Source organism: Pleurodeles waltl, chromosome 7 (assembly GCF_031143425.1).
Source record: "Pleurodeles waltl isolate 20211129_DDA chromosome 7, aPleWal1.hap1.20221129, whole genome shotgun sequence".
NCBI lineage: Eukaryota > Metazoa > Chordata > Amphibia > Caudata > Salamandridae > Pleurodeles > Pleurodeles waltl.
In genome coordinates this window covers 1,404,713,672-1,404,737,916 of record NC_090446.1, presented here as the reverse complement: position 1 = coordinate 1,404,737,916, position 24,245 = coordinate 1,404,713,672, and the positions used below count along the sequence as shown (strand labels likewise).

The 24,245-nt window shown below is 45.0% G+C and overlaps 1 protein-coding gene across 2 annotated transcripts in view; it reads right to left on the bottom strand.

The window, feature by feature from the left end:
- The window catches only part of LOC138246411 (H-2 class I histocompatibility antigen, alpha chain-like), a 318,745-nt gene that overhangs the window by 44,520 nt on the left and 249,980 nt on the right, over positions 1–24,245 (bottom strand). For both annotated transcript variants that reach the window (XM_069201007.1, XM_069201006.1), the window contains exon 6: positions 671–776. In XM_069201007.1, the coding sequence (XP_069057108.1) occupies positions 671–776 (106 nt within the window). The remainder of the gene's footprint in view (positions 1–670; positions 777–24,245) is intronic.

Here is a 24,245-nt window from a genome sequence, read left to right as displayed (position 1 = left end):
CCAAATTAAATTTAAAGAAGTCTATCCGTACACCACTAATTTCCTTCAACGAGGTTCGTCTGGTGCGTACCACACATCTCAGCCTAAGTATATCATTTATTCCTGAAATATCATTCATATGGAACTTCCTCAAGGCAGCCGCTCTTGGTAAGCACTTTCATACCAATGTGTATACACATTTTCACAGTTCAATATTGTCACAGCTCGTTTTGCAGCCTAGAACTTCAATGTAGTTGGTGACAGTACCGTGCCAAGCGTCCATATGAACAATGATGTTGAACTGTGAAAAACGTTGGATAAACAAAGATTATTATGCTGTGTTTAATTGAGTCACATTGGGATATAGAGGTCTGATGATATGAAAGTGCTTATTGAGAGCGGCAGCCCTGTTGAAGATCCACATGAATAATATTTCAGGAATGATACGTGTTGACAAAAAAAGTACTTTTAAACCTGTGTTACAGTTGAAACAATAAATCCGATTGCATCTCAAAGATGGACATAGTGATTAATTTTAGATAAACTTGGTCTGAGAAGTCTGCTACATTCTAGACTGAATCTGTTGAAAGTAACTGAGGATGTGTGATAGACTTCTTTAGGATTGCACAGGAACACACAGGCTTCCTACCTCAAACCTTATTCTGTAAATACTTAACATCGGCACACTTACCAAACTTTGCAGCAGAAGATTATAAAGACCAGAAAAATAATACAACCAGCAGCTGTGGAAAGCCCAACAGACAGTTTCAGGAAAATAAATGTATCACTTTCTGGAACTGAAATGCAAAGGAGAAAAATGAAAGGGTTAGTTTCACAAAGAAATGCAACCAGAATATGACTAGCGTATCACTTTTGTAAATTGAATAGAATAGTTTATGAAAGTGGCTGCACCAAAAAACAAAACTACGTGTTTTGTAAGAACAATGACCACCGCATGAAATACCTTTCATCAATAAATATTTGCAAGCCTCTAGATGATTTTCAATTAAAGTATAAAACTAATGACACAGATGTTTGTCGCTGCTCTTATTTGACACCCTTAACCCTTTAATCATACATGTTAGTGATGTAGATTGTACGCTGTTTTTTACACATGCTGGTATACTTTTTCACGAGTGACTATTTCAATATTTCCAGCTGTTGATCTCCTTGCAGATCCTTCCTATGTGCACCACACCCTGCTTGTTCTGACTTTTTCTTAATCAACATGACTTTGCATTCTGGGGTCTGAACAAGAGAACACTGTGCAACAACAACAAAAACTGCCGAATGTGCAGAGCTCTGTGGTTGGAATGTCTTTGGAGCCAAGTTATCCCACACCTTTGTGCAGTTATAGTAGTTATCGACAAAGGAACAAAGTGGCTTCAATGTCTTTTATATAGTAGACACAACTCTTCTGCAAAGAGGTCCCCACACTTTTCTACTATTCCTTTTGTTCTCACACATATATAAAAATGAGCTACCTAGAACTAATATCACATATAGAACAACAATCAAACCAAAAGGACAAAGGATTATAAACATTGTGGCTGAGAAAGTAGATAAGCCAAAGGAAAAGGATATGGAGAGAGAGTCGATGAAAGGGTTGTGGAGCCTTAGAGAGTTAACAGAGGTGCAAGAAAAATAAACTGTAGGGGTGATAGAAAAAAGCAGGGAACATAGGAACACTTATTGCAACCATTCATAGAGCCCATTTCTTACATTTGTAAAGAGCTGTTTTGCAATTCATCACCAGAATAGAGCACTGCAATTATAGGAAAGAACAAGGAAGAGATGAGTAGGGTCACCCGTGGTCCATGATTCTGATCAAAAAGCTAAAGGACCTTACTGAATTATCTCATTGTCTGTCAGAATATCAAGAAAATAAATATCATCTTACAAGCATATTGTTGCCAAGACCAAAACATTATGAAGGAAATTTTGTATAAGTAGTTATAGATTTACTATTCTCAACCCTACATCTGTGTATTTTCATGATATTTATATCATCATTGTACATCTACCTGGAGTAAAAGTATAGCAAACCTATGCTTACCAGTATAAGCTTCCCTTCACAATATTTAGGTAGTCAATATTATGCTCACAATTATTTTTATATGACAACATTTCCTCTAAAATATTTTGGTAGTATTCAGGTTACCTTACAAAGTAGGGCAATCGGTTATCGTTCAGCAAGGACTTAAACATCTGGCTCTTATGGTTGGTGCCTAGACATCACAATCAACTTTTGAACAATCCTGTACCCTTTGCTATTTCTACTACAGAGTACTAATGTTCCAGCTTGCTAGCAAAGGTTGAGCTCTACCTAAGCTACGAATCACATAACACTCCTTTTGGTGTTGTATTCCTTCCCCACTCCACATTCACCATGTTTCTGTTTCCATTGTTTCTTTCATTTGTAATAGTCTTTTATACAATAACTTCATATATGAAACCATTAGATTCCTTTAATTTGCAGACAGTTAACATAGTCTGGATCTTGATTTGTAAGGGTGAGATTTTATTTCTCCATTACAGCATCTTTTGCATAAATAACACTTGCAACTTGACCACGTGTATTATTTTTGCATTGAAATGTTGTTACATTCTAGGGCCGAGAACTTTATGTAGGTGTCACTGACAGTGTATTAAATCCTATTGAAAATATGCAGGTTTTTTTTGTATTTACTTGTGTGTAAAATAAATTGACTGCATGTCACGGATTTGTATACAATTAAAACAGTTTTCGTAATTTTGTTTCAGTCATATTAATTTATCAACACTGACTTTGTTTGACTCTGAGTCTCATATACAAAGCCTTTTTGTGGTTGCAAACCCTACAATTAAACAAATTACAGGGCTTGCGGCTGCAAATTACTTTTTGCTACTACTAACCCCATTTTAAGAATCAGAAAAGTAATTTTAATAATAAAAATGGAATTGCTTACCGCTTCCCCCTTGGGAATTCTATAGGGGGAGTGGCAGAGTGGGGTTATGGGGTCTGCTGGGCTGGCAGTGGTCTTAGGAATTTGCCTGGTGCGTTCCCAGGCAGGGTTCGTTTTTTAAATCTCACCGGGTCCTTCAAGCAGCATAGACTGCTGTGAAAAACCTTTTCGGTTTGGGAATTGAAACACAAAGAAGATTTCCTTAAAAGCTACTCCCTGTGATTGTAGCCATTACCAGGGACGGGCAAAGAGCGACATGTTGAATTAATATTCATTAATAAGGTCATTCTGCGACCCGTTGATACTGGAAATTTTGTGAAGCCACCTATTAGAACAGAGGCAGCATTACAAATTAAAAACTGGTCATAAAATGTGGCCAGCATTTTAAGACCACTTTTTGAGACTAGCCTTCATACATATGGCAATTACTCCAATATGTGCACCTCCATTTTAAGTCCTGTGACACCCCGAGGCTTGTAGCCTGTCTTGAGTCCACCTATACGTTTCTAGAGTGCTCTCATCGCAGACATGAAGCCTCACACCAAGCAGCGCCCACACTGTGTGTACCTCTGTCTACTTTTGTTGTAAAAGATTCTCGTACCCAAGAAAGAGCTCACCTCCCCTCCAATCCAGTACATACAGGTGACCACAGTTTAAGGATCATGATAGATACCCAGCTTTAGATGAACATGTCTTTCCCAGATAACTTATGCTATATTGTCCTCAAACAGGAAGCCTTTCAATCATCAATGATGATTTTTTATCTGAAGCTGAATTGCCTGAAAACAAGGCCCTTTCTCACCTCACTTCATTTGCAAAGCATCCAATATTAACTGCACAACCTCCCTGTTTCATGATAGATTAAAAACTCAATCTGTGGGCACAGTCTGGTCACACATGGTAATGATTTCTATTATCGCCCATATGCATCTTGGTGATAGAAACACTAAACGTGTCGACCTTGTTCATAAGGAGTTTTTTCAATTGTAACGGCGAGGAAGTTTCCATTCCCCAGGACTCTTGAGAGGATATAAGTACATCCGAGTGGACTGAACTCTGTACCCATTTCATAACCACTCAACAGAAGGAGATGGACTTTGAGTCTTACTTACCCCAAGGGGAGTCGTATTATATTAAGAGTTATTTTATGGTATGTGGGCTCATGTTTGCAATTGTTTTTCGTTCTATTTTTGCTTTCAGAGATTAATTCAGAATGACTTGGGTAGGAATGTTTGCAACTACAGAGGCAGTCTGTATAAAATGAACACAAACAATTGGTATGAGCAATTAAAACTTCTGTGTACAGTGACAATTATCTGTTTCATTGTGCATACCGTACTTTAACTAATCCCTGCAGTACTCTGTGTTAGAGTTTGTTATTGAAGAACAAGAACTTCCGGCCTGTCTCCCTGCTCCCCTTCCTGGCAAAAGTCATTGAGAAGGCCGTCAACAAACAACTAACCCACTTCCTAGAGGAGAACCACACCCTGGACCCTTCCCAATCCAGATTCCGCAGCAACCACAGCACCGAAACCACCCTCAGCGCCGCCACCGACGACATCGGAACCATACTGGACAGTGGCAAAACTGTGGCACTCATCCGCCTGGACATCTCGGCTGCGTTCAACACCGTCTGCCACCACACCCTACGCTCACGCCTCAGCAATGCTGGAATCCATGACAGAACCCTGGACTGGGTCACCTCCTTTGTCACCAGCAGGACCCAAGAGTCCGCCTCCCCCCATTCCGCTCGGAGGCCACCAAAATCATCTGCGGCATACCCCCTGGGTTTGTCCCTCAGCCCGACCTTCTTCAACGTCTACATGGCCCGCTCGTTAACATCACCCGATCCCACAACCTCAACATCATCTCATACGCCAACGATATCCAGCTGATCCTCTCCCTCACCAAGGACTCCGCCAAGACCTACCTCCATGAAGAAATGAAGCCCATCACTGAATGGATAAAGAGCAGCTGCCTCAAAATCAATTCTAAAAAGGCAGAAGTCCTCATCTTTAGCCCCACCCCCTACGCATGGAATGACTCCTGGTGGTCAGCCACTCTCGGAACCGCTCCGACTCCCACCGGCCATGCACGCAACCTGGGATTCATCTTGGACCCCTCACTATCCATGACCCAGCAAGTCAACACCATCTCCTCCTCTTGCTTCAACACCCTCCACATGCTGCAAAAGATCTACAAATGGATACCCACCGAAACCAGAAGAACAGTCGCCCAAGCCCTCGTAAGGAGCAAGCTGGACTACGGCAATGCCCTCTACGCAGGAACCACAGCCAAACTACAGAAGAGGCTGCAACGCATCCAGAACGCCTCCGCATGCCTCATCCTGGACATCCCCCACCACTGCCACATCACAGACCACCTGAAAAACCTGCACTGGCTCCCAGTCAACAAAAGAATCACCTTCAAACTCCTCACCCTCGCTCACAAAGCACTGCACAACACCTGACCAGAATACCTCAACAGTTGACTCTCCTTCTACACCCCGACTCGGCATCTCTGCTCCGCTGACCTCACCCTCACAACCGTCCCACGCGTCTGCAGAACTACAACCGGCAGTAGCTCATTCTCGCACCTCGCTGCCAAAACGTGGAACACTCTTCCCACCCACCTGCGCCAGATTAAAGACCTCCTTACCTTCAGGAAACTTCTCAACACCTGGCTGTTCGAGCAGTAGCAGCACCTACCCCCGCCTCCTCCCCCCTTCTCTCCTCAACGCCTTGAGACCCTCATGGGACCCTCATGGGTGAGTAGTGCGCTTTACAAATCCCTGATTGATTGATTGAAAACAGCCAGTTGGTCAAGATTTCATGGTCCACTACACTCATATTGAAAACAACAGAAAATCTAGCAATAAGAAAAATTCCCCCTCCACACTTTCATGTTTGATGGTAAGTAGCTCATCGAGAATAGCAGGGACTACAGAGTTAGGTAAAAGCCTGCATCTGCATCTCTGTTGCTATAACTAAAGAGGATGTACTATATCTATGCCCGATGTATATGTTACGGCTCAGCCGGTATGAATAGTGATGTGTGAATGGAATATTAAGTGTGGAATGTCTTGAGGTTGAGCAAAGAAGTCCTTGCTCCTGATGTGGTGACCTACTGACCAACGCACATCCTATGTGCTTCTTTAACCTGTAGCATACAATGAACTATAAAATAAAGATGTATCCAATGTGATTTGGTGGGTCCTACCTCTTGACTTTAAAGATACATGAACTGAAGAGGAGTTTCATACAGATCCTGTGTCTCAGAAGAATGAAAGAGAGGGTCATTTGATGCAAAGGAAGGCTAAAACTAAAGGCATCCCCACCCTAACAGTGTATTTTGACACCAGGCAGCCTTAGATTAAGTACAATATATCAAAACAATAGAATCACTTGGGTATTAAGTACAGGATTTAAGGGAGTTTTTTAAAGACTCTGAGTACTGAGAGGACACCTGAGAAGTACTCTGCAGCACCAAGCAAAGAAAAATGGCAAACTATTAAAAGAAGGTACTAAGAAATACTGTTTGAAGAAATTATTTATTGGTAGAAATGCTGCAGGACAAAGCTGTTGTTCAGCTGTTGTCAAAACGTGCATTAGCTACTGTATGTTTATGGTGTCTAGAGCTGTCAATTATCTGAATGAGGTTGTGTGCACACAGAAGGATCATGAGGATAAGGCCAACAGGACCAGGAAAATCCAAACCAGGAGGACAAGGGCTTAAAAGAAGAGGCCTAAGAGGACCAGCCACAAGAGGCAAGGTGGACCAAGGTGATAAGCAGGGCGTGGAACTGGTGTTACATGAATCAGATGGATGAGGTGGACCGGAAGGACCAGGTCAAGGGGACAAGGGAAAGAAAACCGGGAAGGAACAGGAAAATCTAGGAGAAGGGGGCCTGGAAGGACCAGGATGGCTTGGAGGATCATGATCACGAGGACTAGGCATACAAAGGGACAAAAACAGAAAGAGAACATGGACTGTGAGGACCAGGAATAGGAAGATCAGTGCTAAGCAAACCAGCCCAAAAGTGAGGAAGACTGGGAGAACTCAGCCTGGAGTATCAGGAGCAGATACACAGGTATCAAGAGCCAATAGGACAAGTGCTAAAAGGACCATGGCAAGGAGAGCCAGAGGACCACAACCAAGGGAACCAGAAAGATCACGTCACAGGCACAACATGGAGCAGAGGTACCAGGGACGGGGTAGCAGGACCAGGAAGTCAAGATTCAGGGGAACCCAGACAATCAGAGCCACAGGGTCCAATGGGATCAGTCCAGGATCAAAATGGCCAGGACAACAGGACATAATAAAGAGGAACAGGATAAATGGGAGCAGTATTAGGGTGGCAGAGAGGACAAGGTCCAGGGTGGAGAGGATCATCATGAGATAATCCAGGAGAACCTGAAGTGCCACTCCTGGGTGAACTAGGACAACAGGGCAAGATGGAATGGGACCCAGGAGACCAACAGGATCAGGTGAGATCAGGAGGCCCAGGAACTGGACGAGGAAGGGCAGGTTCAGAAAGGACTAGAACTAGGAGTGACAGATTCAGTAAACCATGGTGATCAGAGATAGGATGATGAACCAAAAGAACCCCAAAATTAAGGACTTGGACCAGGAGGAAGACCAACACCAGAAGGCATTGAAGAACCAGGAGGAGAAGTAAGAAAACCAAAAAGTGGGATGACACCTATGTGATTACTGGCCATATGTGTTAGGATATCCCTTTTAGAGCCATTCCTTATTCCTGGTTCTTATGCTGAGAACCCCTAGATACCACAACGTTTGTCAGCCCATTTAGATAACTGCTGAAAAATCAGAGCATGCCAAAAGAATGTAAAGCCAGAACTTTTACACTCTGACATCTGAGTGATACCAGATGCTGTTTGATGCTGACACAGTAGCTTGAGAGTGGATCAGAGAGTAGAGGGACTGAAACATGGTAGACGGGTCTAAAGCTGAATGGGTGAAAAATAATGTGGTCTGTGAATGTTGGCAGATAAGGTTTGAGAAATGTAGAGGGTTAAAGTCAGTAAATATGGATAATGGCTAACAAAGCGATTCATAAAGCTATGGCAATCAGCAAAGGGGAGCTCAAGACCATAGGAAGGCTCTGATGAAAAGAAGAGGGGTTGAGGAAGGCTCCAGATAGACCATCTCTGATGACCCACAGCGCGATTCTGAGTAACAAAATGCTACTGATTGCCAGTGCAATAGCAGTGGGAAGCAAGACTTGCAGTGATAAACCAGACAAGCGGCCTGAAAAACCCTGAGGGCTAGTTGAGAGGTGGTGGAGATACATACGTGGCAGAAATGTTTGGAAGGCTACAGAAGAAACACTGAGTGTCAAAACTGGTGAAGTAGTTTGTGACTCTCAGACCTTTGCACTAACTTTTCATGTGTATATGTGAGTGTTCTGTGCGAGCCACTCACCTGAATTCCAGGCATTCCGAAGTGGTGATGACAATTTCCCAATCCCAGTGAGGACTAACGTGATCGCGATGAAGAGTACATTGCCCTCTCGCAAGTCCTCAAGGGGAAGGGGGTTTTGGGAAGAGAAAAAGAGAAAATGCCAGCTTCTGCTTCATGGATTGCAAAATCGGACCACTGGACCGTTGGACTGCATGTCGTGTTGAATGTCAGAAATTCTGATTTCACAAAATAATGGGTTCTTGTTTTTTTAGGATTCAGGGCTGCAAAATAATTACTTCATTAATATTTTGAACTTGCATAAACTATTGTACATTGCATAATGTCAATTATGTTTGCCACATTGTGCATGCATTTTTATATGGCTGAACAAGTCTCTTCCTCTTTCTACAATACTTTCAGAGTCTCTGAAGCAATGTCCAAACTCAAAACCAATATAAATATATAAATAATCACAAAAGGTGTGGGGTAGTAGGAATTGAGGGTAGGACTAGGTCAGTCTTCATTCAGTGCCCGGTATTAGTTAGGTCGCTTTAAATCATGGTTGGAAAATGTCCAAGCAAGGGGGTGCTGTGTTGTCCTACAGGGGGAGGGGGGATTTCCCTTACGGACTAGGTGGTCTCACACACATAATAGTGTCTTGCTTCATCATTTGACCACCTAGCCCCACCCAAGTAAGATGATACTACTTGGGCGGACTCAACCTCTTGGTTAAAAGAACCAGAGGGAGTGCTGAAATTAAACTGACTGGATAGTTACATAGATCCAGAAGGGGTGAAAAATAAAATTAAAATTACCAAACATGTCACCAGTAGCTACTGCTAGTTTTAATGATGGTGCATGCTGGTAAGACTAAGAACAAGGGGGAGAGGCTCGTTAGAGAATAATGTCTCTTAGAGTCTAAAAAGAAATACGTATGACCAACATGTTTCTGCCCTCACTAAGTGCTGGTAGGTCAGGGGCATTCGTCAGGGTCGGAGCACACGCAGTAAGTGGGGTGCTCAAAGTGAATAATGTATGGCCTACCTGAACAGGTAGTTCACGGTGGGGTAGGTCTGTGATAGATAATAAATAAATAAACCACAATTTATTCAAAATGAAAAGGATATATTCAGAGTGAAAAAAAGTGGCAAACCACTGCACACAACACAGCAATAGGTGAAAAATGTAAACAGCACTCACACACGCATGCAAATGTGACTTACCCCGGGATTGGGGGCGATTTGCCTCTGGTCTGGCTAGTGCCGGGGTGGGGTTTTCCCTTGTAGTCACACTCTGAGGAGATTAAGAGTTTAGCAAGGAAGAAGGAAAGAGACAGAAATAGAATGAGGGCGCACAAAGCGCTAAGGAACGTAGGAAACCAAGGGAGGGAAGTAAAGAAAGACAAAGGGACCAAGCTTGAGACCAAAGGAAGAGAAAAAGAGAAAAAGAGATGAAAAAAAGAAAAAAGGTGGAAGCCAGGCCAAGGGGGAGCTAAAAGCTACCAGAGTAAGGGAAAACAGAGAAAAAAAAGAGAAGAAGGGAGGCCCACACTTACCACTCCAAAGGGAATACCATGGGGGGTACCTACATGCCGGAGCCAGGCCGCTCTGGTACTGACTGGAGGGCCGGTCTGATATTTATGTAGACCAACAGCCAATCGGTATGAGGCTGGGGAGGCTGGGGGCGGAATCCAATTAAAAAGAATATCTGGTATGTCGGGCGTATTGGTATAGAAACGTCCTGACTCGTGGAGGGTATTACTGCCACGCCCAAAAGCCGGCCACGCCCACTCGGGGGCTGTGCCGGTACGGGAGCCTGGGGGGGCCCTGCAAGGCCCTGGTGAGGCGCGAAAGCCCGCGGTTTACCCGCGGGACCTCTGGGGGAGCATAGGAGCATAGGAGCACCATCCGCTGCAAAAGAGATGCCACAAGACTCACAGAGCACTATGGCCCGTATTTATACTTTTTGACGCTAAACTGCGCCAACGCAGTTTTGCGTCAAAAAAATTAGCGCCGGCTATCGCCATTCTGAAGCGCAATGCGGGCGCCGTATTTATTGAATGACGTTAGCCGGCGTTAGCCGACCGGCGCTGCCTGGTGTGCGTGGAAAAAAACCACGTACACCAGGCAGTGCCGGCATTGGGGAAAATGGCGTATGGGCGTCTTAAAATGGGGCAAGTCAGGTTGAGTCAAAAAAATCGACTTAACCTGATTTGCGCCATTTTTTTACGACGCCCATCCCCCATTAACATGACTCTTGTCTTAGTAAAGACAGGAGTCATGCCCCCTTGCCCAATGGCCATGCCCAGGGGACTTCTGTCCCCTGGGCATGGTCATTGGGCATTGTGGCATGTAGGGGGGCACAAATCAGGCCCCCCTATGCAAAAAAAAATTATAAAAAAAATAAATATATACTTACCTGAACTTACCTGAATGTCCCTGGGATGGGTCCCTCCATCCTTGGGTGTCCTCCTGGGGTGGGCAAGGGTGGCAGGGGGGGTGGCAAACTGTGTTTTTTCACCTTTCTTATTTTCTCTCTTTTACAGGAAATACAGGATTGTCAACAGAAGATGAAAGAGGAGAGCTGGGACTCCACAGGAAGCCGGCTGGAGGGAGGGGATCACCGGAACTCGACTGGAGGCTGTCCGGAGGACAAGAAATTCTGGAACTTGACTGGAAGCTGGTCAGAGAACTAGGAACACAGGACCTCGACTGGAGGCAGGCTGGAAAACAAGGAACTTGACTTGCACTGGAACTTGATTGGAGGTGGGCTTGAGGACAAGGAACTTGACTTGACTCGAAACTGGTGAGCAGAGCAATAGGTACAAAGCCAAGCCAGGCCTCAGACTCACAAGCATCCTTAAATAATACAATGTGCAAAATGAGTGTTAGAAATGGGGTCTTTGGTTGACAGTCAGGTTACCCCCTGTTCAAGCAAGGACCCTCACTCTAGTCAGGGTAAAAAAGAATCACCCTCAGCTAGCCCCTGCTAACCCCCTTTGTAGTTTGGCAGAGCAGTAGGCTTAACTTCAGAGTGCTAGGTGTAAAGTATTTGTATCAACACACACCGTAACTTAATGAAAACACTACAAAATGACACAACACAGGTTTAGAAAAATAGGAAATAAGTATCTAAACAAAACAAGACCAAAACGACAAAAATCCACAATACACAAGTCAAGTTATCAATTAAAAATCAAAAAAGAGTCTTTAAGTAGTTTAAAACACACACTAACACTGTTAGCGTGAAAAAGTACCTTGGGTGCATCAAAAATAACCCCGCACGGTCGAGTGCGCGTCAAAAAGGGCTTGCGAGGCATTGATTCCACTCACGAGCTGGACCTTGCGTCGTTTCTCCTTTCGCCGGGTCGGGGCGTGTCGTTTCTTCTCTCCGCAAGAGAGCGATGCGTCGATCGGGTCAGCACTCTTGGGTCCGGGCAGGCCTTGCGTTGTTTTTACACGCCCAGCGGTGCTTGGGTTGGAAATCCAGCCGCACGATGATCTGAAAACCACGCAGCGCAGGTTGCGATCTACCAGCCCCCGTCAGTGATGCTGCACGTCATTTCTCCTGCTCCGTGCGTCGATTCTTCGGTCGCGTTTCCGGAGAGCGTCGATTCCTAGCTGCGAAGCCGGCGGCGTGTTGTTTCTTCAGCCGCAGATCAGAGTCGCGTCGATTTCCTTTTCTTTAGGCTGGCAGCTTCTCCTTTCAGGGTCCCGGGAACTGGATGGGCACCACAGGACAGAGTCGGGGTCTCTCCAGGTGCTGGCAGAGAGAACTGTCTGTCCCTAAGACTTCAAACAACAGGAGGCAAGCTCTAAATCAAGCTCTTGGAGAGTTGTTCTCAAGATGGAAGGCACAGAAAGTCCAGTCTTTGCCCTCTTACTCTGGCAGAAGCAGCAACTGCAGGATAGCTCCACAAAGCACAGTCACAGGCAGGGCAGCTCTTCTTCCTCAGCTCTTCAGCTCTTCTCCAGGCAGAGGTTCCTCTTGTTTCCAGAAGGGTTTCTGAAGTCTGTTTTTGTGTGTGCCATTCTTATACTCAATTTCTCCTTTGAAGTAGGCCTACTTCAAAGTAAAATCTCTTTTGAATGTGAAATCCTGCCTTGCCCAGGCCAGGCCCCAGACACTCACCAGGGGGTTGGAGTCTGCATTGTGTGAGGACAGGCACAGCCTTTTCAGGTGTGAGTGACCACTCCTTCCCTCACTCCTAGCACAGATGGCTCATCAGGATATGCAGGCTACACCCCAGCTCCCTTTGTGTCGCTGTCTAGTGTGAGGTACAACCAGCCCAACTGCCAAACTGACCCAGACAGGGAATCCACAAACAGGCAGAGTCACAGAAATGGTATAAGAAAGAAAATGCTCACTTTCTAAAAAGTGGCATTTTCAAACACACAATCTCAAAATCAACTTTACTAAAATATGTATTTTTATATTGTCAGCTCAGAGACCCCAAACTCCACATGTCCATCCGCTCCCAAAGGGAATCTACACTTTAATCAGATTTAAAGGTAGCCCCCATGTTAACCTATGAGAGGGACAGGCCTTGACACAGTGAAAAACGAATTTAGCAATATTTCACTGTCAGGACATATAAAACACATTACTGTATGTCCTACCTTAACCATACACTGCACCCTGCCCTTGGAGCTACCTAGGGCCTACCTTAGGGGTGCCTGACATGTAAGAAAAGGGAAGGTTTAGGCCTGGCAAGTGGGTACACTTGCCAAGTCTAATTTACAGTTAAAACTGCACACACAGACATCGCAGTGGCAGGTCTGAGACATGATTACAGAGCTACTTATGTGGGTGGCACAACCAGTGCTGCAGGCCCACTAGTAGCATTTGATTTACAGGTCCTGGCACCCCTAGTGCACTTTACTAGGGACTTAATAGTGAACCAAATATGGCAATCATGGAGAAGCCAATTACATACACAATTTGTACAGGAGCACTTGCACTTTAGCACTGGTTAGCAGTGGTAAAGTGCCCAGAGTAACAAAAACAGCAAAATCAGAGTCCAGCACACATCAACACCCTGGGGAACAGAGGCAAAAGGTTAAGGGAGATCACGCCAAGGATGAAAAGTCTAACAATGAGCAATTATCCTCCTGTTTGTGGCACATGTTCAATACAGATCACATTGTGAAGAGCACATGTTTTGGCAGTTACAGCTGGAGAAGGTGGAATACAATGTGCATAATCAACAAGCATTGGGTATTAAAAATGAGACATTTAACAAGCATTAGTTATTGCAAACTTGATATTCAAGGATGTAAGGAATTATCCAAGTAAGTCTAAATGTTGCAAGCAACAGCATCTTACTGTAATCGAGCTCTTGAATGTGCTAGTGTACCCACAATGGTGAGGTGCATGTGTAGTAAGTGTGTAATAGTAAGGTATGTATGGTGCAGGTCTGACTGCTAGGACCAGTGGGATGTATTTTGGATGTCCCATGGTTTATCATGGCACATAATGGGGAGTAGATACAGCTTCCCCAGCTAGTGGAAGTATATTGACTGCATGCAAGTGGGATAAGGGGTGAAATTCAGACACTGAGGTGAGGGATGATGGAGAAACAGCTGCCCACAGAAATTCAGTAAGGCCCTTGTTTGCAAACGGCTTCATTTAGTTCTTCCTGACCACTGCAATTGGTAGATGGGAAGATTGATGAGTAGGTTAGAAGTTTCCCTTAAAGGGGACAAAGTTTGTCTGGGCCTGATAACTGCTTCAGGAAGACTGATTACTGCTGTGGTCCAAGACATCGAACTTCATTGCATCCTTTTTGATATACTCTTACTTGAAGCCAGAACCATGGCTGCTGCAGTAAGAGCCTATAATACTTATGATAAAGTAAATGAATAAAATATCTCCTCCAGTTTCTTTTGTTTTGTCTTGATGCATATATATATATATTTCTCTGATTTACAGGGAATATTCCAATGACCTTCAGTTCAATTTATTATGATCCCATTCCTTTGTTAATAAAGAAGACATGAGTTGCCTATATGGTAGAGATTAGCAGAACTCCTAACTGACATTGGTATATCTTGAAAGATGACAATCTAACTAGATATTATATTACAACACTCCCTAATAATACTTTTCACAAAGGACGTACACTCAGAAATAGTCCTAGCTGTTGGTGGTCTACATTGACCAGTGGTTTCTTTATATATAAATGTGGCCACTTTTCTGTCTGTAGACTAGCAAAAGATAAAATGTTTTCCTTCAGTTTAACAATAGTCCTACATTTCGAATGTAAGATGATGGACAATTACCAGAACTTTCAGTTTCATGAATTACAGATGATACGTCTTGATGCCAGAGGAGATAACAGAGAATTAAAATGAAGAAGACGTGAGGTACTTTGGATTATGAAGTTGAAAGCAGTTGAGGAAAGCCTCAGTATTGATCATGAATTACATTACTTTCTTGGGGATAAGATTACAATCATGAAATAGTGTATTTCCTTGTACCAGATGTTTATGCTGGAATGTGTTTAAAATCATGATTCTATACTGTATGACAGGGCATTGGATTTATCAATAGATTTGATTGTACTAGAATTAAATAGATTGATGTTGTAACATATATGATGTAGCACTTGAAAATAGAGTTGCAGTTACCATGACTACATTACTACTATACTTATTAATATTGTTGTATCATATAACATATAACACTTTGATTAATGATTGCGACTACCTTGACACCCATTAATATGAATATTGTTTCATTTACACTGGATCTTGTACTCTCTGTTCTCTCCTCTTTCCATGTTGGATAGGGAATGTTGTTATTTGTGCATTTTAGTAGAAGCTTTAATCCTTACCATGTTGTGTTTTATTATATAGTTTATAGATGATTGTAGGTTATGGAACTCAAACTTTGGTATGGCAGAATTAATTTATTTGATATATGTCAGTTGGTAATATATTTTGACATAACTTATGGATATTCTTAATATGCCATTACATTCCTCTTGGTATAGGTATTTGAGTCTCCGATTGTAGATTTTTTGATAAATATGAGTTAGCTGCTTGAACTTTACTAGGTGCTCTATGTATACGATATGCACTTTTTAGTTAGTTGCGAGTAATTGGTCAAGTATTTTGTTTGACCATTTGTATGGTAATAGTGCTTAGTGTTTACTTGTTCAAGCAGAATGAGTTTTATCTGGGCTATGACAAGTTAATGTGTACTTGCTAAATACTTTATAATTTATGAATCAGAGGAGATACTATAACCAATAATTCTTATAAAATGTGACTGTTATTATGTTGCTTTATGGATGGATAATTACATACGGTGGATTGAATGTTACTGGTTTCTTTCAGAATGTCAATAATATATATAATAATTGAGCTAAGTCTCTTGATTTGTGCTGACGATACATGGTTAGGTGAGCCCTCAGGGTACCAATTACCCTTTAATGCTTGTGTGAACTGGAAGGTTTATTTCTTTTATGATTTTCTATTTCTGATTCTTTTTTATGAGTGCCAATTGTTAGCAGTGTATCATTAAATTATCTGTGTATAATATCTTATGATGTACGCTTGTACTTTGTAAAATTACCTATCTGAGGGTTATTTGCTTGACTTATTGTTTTTAGGTTGGTGATTTTAGACAGATTGAATTTGGTGATGGTTCAATTTGTAGAGTTCCCCACACTGAACTGCATATTAATTGTTATTTTAACCCTGATGAAGTCTTCTGGTGTATTAACCTTCAAAGACGAAACACGTGTTGGCTAGACTGTAGAGAAAACACAAGTTTACTGATTATTGTATAAAATAAAGAACATAAAAAGACTGAAAATCATGGAATTTGTTATTAATTACTTTGGTGTGCTTGAGATCTCTTTTTCATGTTATGCACAGGCTTGGCGGCCTCTCTTCATCCTTAAGCACCCATGATATATTGAGGATCAATTTACTGTTATGCTAGGTTTGATATAATACACTGAATGTGTGTGCGCCTAAAAACCCAGCCACCATTGATTTCTTTGTATTTATATATCTGAAATAGTGTTGTCTGAATTGATGTTCTTTTTACCTTACATACTCATTTAGAAATGTCTGGGACGCACACCTTGGTGCACATAATGTATGCCAGATATTCCTAAACCTGTGTTAGAAATTCCAATAAGATTCAGTATGAAAGGACTTCCATTTGACCACTTGTTAGGAGAGAGCCTTCACCCAGATTATCACACGGGATTCTGCCAGAGGCTGCCTCACCTACTGCCAGCACACTTTTCACTTCACAGATGCTACATCTCACTTGGGACATTGCTTGGTCAGTAAGAATGGGGGGGTTGAGCTTAAGAGTTTCCGACAATCATGCTAGCATATCTTGTTAATCGATATATGTGAAGCACCACATAAAGGTGGCTTACAGGACAGTGGAAAGGAAAAGGAGTGTGGATTGTAAAGGGGTATGTAAACACGGTATTTTGTAAAATAACTATCTTTGAAGACCTTAACCCCTTCTGTGCCCAGGACGTAATGGTTACGTCCTGAGGCACAGTGCTGCTGTGCCCAGGACGTAACCATTACGTCCTGTGCACAGAGCCCAGAGGGAGCGCTCTCGCTCCCTCTGTGGGGTTCCCCCCCACCCCCCCAAGTCAGGGATGGAAGGGGAAGCCCTTCCCCTCCCACCCCCGACCCCCCCAACCCCCCCTGTGACGTCAGCGCGCGAGCGCGCGCTGATTAGTCACAGGGTCTCCCTTTTGCATTTCTTTTTCAATCCCATGGGGGAGGCCCCGAGAGGCTTCAAAGGGAAGGAAATGTATTTCCTTCCGTTTGAAGTCTCTCACAGGTTTCAAAAGCCGGATTGCTTGCAATCCGGCTTTTGAAACCCCACTAGACACCAGGGATTTTTTTTTTTTCCTTGAAATTGGCAAAAGGGAGCGACCCCTTGGGCAAGGGTCGCTCCCAGGGGGGCATTTTTTTAGGAAGGCCTTTTCTGCCCCCCCTGGGGGCAGAAACCTCTAGTCACCAGGGACCTTTTTTTTTTTTTTTTTGTGATGATTTCTTTTTTTTTAGGTGGGGAGCGATCCCTTAGGCAAGGGTCGCTCCCCTACGGGGCAATATATATTTAGGCCATTTCTGCCCCCCTTGGGGGCAGAAACCATTAGACACCAGGGAGTTTGTTTTTGCGCGCGTATGTCACGCAACAAAGCGACCCCTTTGGCAAGGGTCGCTCCCAGGGGGGGCAATTTTTTGGGAAGGCCTTTTCTGCCCCCCCTGGGGACAGATCGGCCTATTATTAGGCCGATCTGCCCCCAGGGGGGGCAGAAACCTCTAGGCACCAGGGATCTTTTTTTTTTTTTTTTCTTTTTGTTATGTTTTCTTTTTTTTTTAGGTGGGGAGCGACCCCTTAGGCAAGGGTCGCTCCCCTAGGGGGCAAATTATATTTAGGCCATTTCTGCCCCCCTTGGGGGCAGATTGGCCTATTTTGATGAGGCCAATCTGCCCCCAAGGGGGGCAGAAACCATTAGACACCAGGGAGTTTTTTTTTTTTGCGTGAATTTCACGCAAGGGGAGCGACCCCTTAGGCAAGGGTCGCTCCCTGGGGGGGGGGGATTATTTTAGGCCATTTCTGCCCCCCTGGGGGGTGTAGATCAGCCTATTTTGATTAGGCTGATCTGCCCCCAAGGGGGGCAGAAACCACTAGGCACCAGGGATTTTTTTGTTTTTCTGTTTTACAGATGGGGAGCGACCCCCTTGGACAAGGGTCGCTCCCCTGGAGGGGCAAAATGTATTTAGGCCATTTCTGCCCGCTTTGGGGGCAGATCGGCCGATTTTAGGTCAATCTGCCCCCAAGGGTGGCAGAAACCACTAGGCACCAGGGATCTTTTTTTTGCGCCGTCACACAAGGGGAGCGACCTTGTAGTCAAGGGTCGCTCCCCGGGGGGGGGGTAGGGGTGGGGGGGGCAAAATTATTTTAGGCCATCTCTGCCCCCCCTGGGGGCAGATCGGCCTATTGGTATTAGGCCGGTCTACCCCCAGGGGGGGCAGAAACCTCTAGGCGCCAGGGCAAATTTTTTTTTTGTGTTTTTTTTATTGGTTTGGTGTTTTTTTTAGAGAAGGGGAGCGACCCATCAGGCAAGGGTCGCTCCCCTGTGGGGCAAATTGTGTTTAGCCCATTTCTGCCCCCCTTGGGGGCAGATTGGTCGATTTTAGGTCAATCTGCCCCAAGGGGGCAGAAACCACTAGGCACCGGGGATTTGTTTTTTGGCGCCAATGTCACGCAGGGGGAGCGACCCCGTAGGCAATGGTCGCTCCGGGGGGAGGGGGGGTGGGGGTTCAGGGGGCAAATTTATTTTAGGCCATTTCTGCCCCCCCCTGGGTGCAGATCGGCCTATTATTAGGCCGATCTGCCCCCAGGGGAGGCAGAAACCTCTTGTTGCCAGGGCAAAAAAAAAATGTGTGTTTTTTTTTTGTTTGTTTTTTTTTTTTTAGAGATGGGGAGCGACCCATCAGGCAAGGGTCGCTCCCCTGGGGGGCTAATTGTGTTTAGACCATTTCTGCCCCCCTTGGGGGCAGATTGGTCGATTTTAGGTAAATCTGCCCCAAGGGGGCAGAAACCACTAGGCACCGGGGATTTGTTTTTTGGCGCCAATGTCACGCAGGGGGAGCGACCCCGTAGGCAAGGGTCGCTCCGGGGGGGGGGGGGATGGGTGTTCGGGGGGCAAATTTATTTTCGGCCATTTCTGCCCCCCCTGGGGGCAGATCGGCCTATTATTAGGCCGATCTGCCCCCAGGGGGGGCAGAAACCTCTTGTTGCCAGGGCAATTTTTTTTTTTGTTTGTTTGTTTTTTTTTTAGAGATGGGGAGCGACCCATCAGGCAAGGGTCACTCCCCTGGGGGGCAAATTGTGTTTAGACCATTTCTGCCCCCCTTGGGGGCAGATTGGTCGATTTTAGGTCAATCTGCCCCAAGGGGGCAGAAACCACTAGGCACCGGGGATTTGTTTTTTGGCGCCAATGTCACGCAGGGGGAGCGACCCCGTAGGCAAGGGTCGCTCCGGGGGGGGGGGGGATGGGTGTTCGGGGGGCAAATTTATTTTAGGCCATTTCGGCCCCCCCTGGGGGCAGATCGGCCTATTATTAGGCCGATCTGCCCCCAGGGGGGGCAGAAACCTCTTGTTGCCAGGGCAAATTTTTTTTTTGTGTTTTTTTTTTTGTTTGTTTGGTTTTTTTTAGAGATGGGGAGCGACCCATCAGGCAAGGGTCGCTCCCCTGGGGGGCAAATTGTGTTTAGACCATTTCTGCCCCCCTTGGGGGCAGATTGGTCGATTTTAGGTCAATCTGCCCCAAGGGGGCAGAAACCACTAGGCACCGGGATTTGTTTTTTGGCGCCAATGTCACGCAGGGGGAGCGACCTCGTAGGCAAGGGTCACTCCGGGGGGGGGGGATGGTTGTTCGGGGGGGCAAATTTATTTTAGGCCATTTCCCCCCCTCCCCCCGGGGCCAGCTGAGCTAGAGGCCAAAATCCACAGGTAGGCACTTTGCAAAAAACACCTCTGTTTTCTGTGAAAAAATATGTTGTGTTTTGGGCCATTTCCTTTTGTGGGCGCTAGGCCTACCCACACAAGTGAGGTACCATTTTTATGGAGAGACTTAGGGGAACGCTGGGTGGAAGGAAATTTGTGGCTCCTCTCAGATTCCAGAACTTTCTGTCACCGAAATGAGAGGAAAAAGTGTTTTTTAGCCAGATTTTGATGTTTGCAAAGAATTCTGGGTAACAGAACCTGGTCAGAGCCCCGCAAATCACCGCATCTTGGATTCCCCTAGGTCTCTAGTTTTCAAAAATGCGCTGGTTTGCTAGGTTTCCCCAGGTGCTGGCTGAGCTAGAGGCCAAAATCCACACGTAGGCACTGTTTTCTATGAAAAAATGTGATGTGTCCACGTTGTGTTTTGGGCCATTTCCTGTCGCGAGCGCTAGGCCTACCCACACAAGTGAGGTATCATTTTTATCGGGAGACGTGGGGGAACGCTGGGTGGAAGGAAATTTGTGGCTCCTCTCAGATTGTAGAACTTTCTGCCACAGAAATGTGAGGAACATGTGTTTTTTTAGCCAAATTTTGAGGTTTGCAAAGGATTCTGGGTAACAGAACCTGGTCCGAGCCACACAAGTCACCCCATCTTGGATTCCCCTAGGTCTCTAGTTTTCAGAAATGCACAGGTTTGGTAGGTTTCCCTAGGTGGCGGCTGAGCTACAGGCCAAAATCTACAGGTAGGCACTTTGCTAAAAACAGGTCTGTTTTCTGTGATGTGTCCACGTTGCGCTTTGGGGTGTTTCCTGTTGCGGGCGCTAGGCCTACCCACACAAGTGAGGTATCATTTTTATCGGGAGACGTGGGGGAACGCTGGGTGGAAGGAAATGTGTAGCTCCTCTCAGATTCCAGAACTTTCTGCCACAAAAATGTGAGGGACATGTGTTTTTTTAGCCAAATTTTGAGGTTTGCAAAGGATTCTGGGTAACAGAACCTGGTCCGAGCCCCGCAAGTCACCCCTCCTTGGATTCCCCTAGGTCTCTAGTTTTCAGAAATGCACAGGTTTGGTAGGTTTCCCTAGGTGCCGGCTGAGCTAGAGGCCAAAATCTACAGGTAGGCACTTCGCAAAAAACACCTCTGTTTTTTTCCAAAATTTAGGATGTGTCCACGTTGCGCTTTGGGGTGTTTCCTGTCGCCGGCGCTAGGCCTACCCACGCAAGTGAGGTGTCATTTTTATCGGGAGACTTGGGGGAACGCTGGGTGGAAGGAAATTTGTAGCTCCTCTCAGATTCCAGAACTTTCTGCCACAGAAATGTGAGGGACATGTGTTTTTTTAGCCAAATTTTGAGATTTGCAAAGGATTCTGGGTAACAGAACCTGGTCCGAGCCCCGCAAGTCACCCCTCCTTGGATTCCCCTAGGTCTCTAGTTTTCAGAAATGCACAGGTTTGGTAGGTTTCCCTAGGTGCCGGCTGAGCTAGAGGCCAAAATCTACAGGTAGGCACTTCGCAAAAAACACCTCTGTTTTTTCCCAAAATTTAGGATGTGTCCACGTTGCGCTTTGGGGTGTTTCCTGTCGCCGGCGCTAGGCCTACCCACGCAAGTGAGGTATCATTTTTATCGGGAGACTTGGGGGAACGCTGGGTGGAAGGAAATTTGTAGCTCCTCTCAGATTCCAGAACTTTCTGCCACAGAAATGTGAGGGACATGTGTTTTTTTAGCCAAATTTTGAGGTTTGCAAAGGATTCTGGGTAACAGAACCTGGTCCGAGCCCCGCAAGTCACCCCTCCTTGGATTCCCCTAGGTCTCTAGTTTTCAGAAATGCACAGGTTTGGTAGGTTTCCCTAGGTGCCGGCTGAGCTAGAGGCCAAAATCTACAGGTAGGCACTTCGCAAAAAACACCTCTGTTTTTTTCCAAAATTTAGGATGTGTCCACGTTGCGCTTTGGGGTGTTTCCTGTCTCCGGCGCTAGGCCTACCCACGCAAGTGAGGTATCATTTTTATCGGGAGACTTGGGGGAACGCTGGGTGGAAGGAAATTTGTAGCTCCTCTCAGATTCCAGAACTTTCTGCCACAAAAATGTGAGGGACATGTGTTTTTTTAGCCAAATTTTGAGGTTTGCAAAGGATTCTGGGTAATAGAACCTGGTCCGAGCCCCGCAAGTCACCCCTCCTTGGATTCCCCTAGGTCTCTAGTTTTCAGAAATGCACAGGTTTGGTAGGTTTCCCTAGGTGCCGGCTGAGCTAGAGGCCAAAATCTACAGGTAGGCACTTCGCAAAAAACACCTCTGTTTTTTTCCAAAATTTAGGATGTGTCCACGTTGCGCTTTGGGGTGTTTCCTGTCGCCGGCGCTAGGCCTACCCACGCAAGTGAGGTATCATTTTTATCGGGAGACTTGGGGGAACGCTGGGTGGAAGGAAATTTGTAGCTCCTCTCAGATTCCAGAACTTTCTGCCACAGAAATGTGAGGGACATGTGTTTTTTTAGCCAAATTTTGAGGTTTGCAAAGGATTCTGGGTAACAGAACCTGGTCCGAGCCCCGCAAGTCACCCCTCCTTGGATTCCCCTAGGTCTCTAGTTTTCAGAAATGCACAGGTTTGGTAGGTTTCCCTAGGTGCCGGCTGAGCTAGAGGCCAAAATCTACAGGTAGGCACTTCGCAAAAAACACCTCTGTTTTTTTCCAAAATTTAGGATGTGTCCACGTTGCGCTTTGGGGTGTTTCCTGTCGCCGGCGCTAGGCCTACCCATGCAAGTGAGGTGTCATTTTTATCGGGAGACTTGGGGGAACGCTGGGTGGAAGGAAATTTGTAGCTCCTCTCAGATTCCAGAACTTTCTGCCACAGAAATGTGAGGGACATGTGTTTTTTTAGCCAAATTTTGAGGTTTGCAAGGGATTCTGGGTAACAGAACCTGGTCCGAGCCCCGCAAGTCACCCCTCCTTAGATTCCCCTAGGTCTCTAGTTTTCAGAAATGCACAGGTTTGGTAGGTTTCCCTAGGTGCCGGCTGAGCTAGAGGCCAAAATCTACAGGTAGGCACTTCGCAAAAAACACCTCTGTTTTTTTCCAAAATTTAGGATGTGTCCACGTTGCGCTTTGGGGTGTTTCCTGTCGCCGGCGCTAGGCCTACCCACGCAAGTGAGGTATCATTTTTATCGGGAGACTTGGGGGAACGCTGGGCGGAAGGAAATTTGTAGCTCCTCTCAGATTCCAGAACTTTCTGCCACAAAAATGTGAGGGACATGTGTTTTTTTAGCCAAATTTTGAGGTTTGCAAAGGATTCTGGGTAACAGAACCTGGTCCGAGCCCCCCAAGTCACCCCTCCTTGGATTCCCCTAGGTCTCTAGTTTTCAGAAATGCACAGGTTTGGTAGGTTTCCCTAGGTGCCGGCTGAGCTAGAGGCCAAAATCTACAGGTAGGCACTTCGCAAAAAACACCTCTGTTTTTTTCCAAAATTTAGGATGTGTCCACGTTGCGCTTTGGGGTGTTTCCTGTCGCCGGCGCTAGGCCTACCCACGCAAGTGAGGTATCATTTTTATCGGGAGACTTGGGGGAACATAGATTAGCAAAACAAGTGTTATTGCCCCTTGTCTTTCTCTACATTTTTTCCTTCCAAATATTGGAGAGTGTGTAAAAAAGACATCTATTTGAGAAATGCCCTGTAATTCACATGCTAGTTTGGTCACCCCGGAATTCAGAAATGTGCAAATAACCACTGCTCCTCAACACCTTATCTTGTGCCCTTTTTGGAAATACAAAGGTTTTCTTGATAGCAATTTTTTACTCTTTATATTTCAGCAAATGAATTGCTTTATACCCGGTATAGATTGAAAACGCACGTCAGGGTGCAGCTCATTTATTGGCTCTGGGTTCCTTGGGTTCTTGATGAACCTACAAGCCCTATATATCCCCGCAACCAGAGGAGTCCAGCAGACGTAACGGTATATTGCTTTCGATAATCTGACATTGCAGGGAAAAGTTACAGAATAAAACGTAGAGAAACATTTATGTTTTTTTCACCTCAATTTCAATATTTTTCTTTTTCAGTTGTTATTTTCTGTAGGAAACCCTTGTAGGATCTACACAAATGACCCCTTGCTGAATTCAGAATGTTGTCTACTTTTCAGAAATGTTTAGGTTTCTGGGATCCAGCATTGGTTTCATGCCCATTTCTGTCACTGACTGGAAGGAGGCTGAAAGCACAAAAAACTGCAAAAATGGGGTATGCCCCAGTAAAATGCCAAAATTGTGTTGAAAAATTGGGTTTTCTGATTCAAGTCTGCCTGTTCCTGAAAGCTGGGAAGCTGCTGAGTTTAGCACCGCAAACCCTTTATTGATGCCATTTTCAGGGGAAAAACCACAAGCCTTTTTCTGCAGCCACTTTTTCCAAATTTTT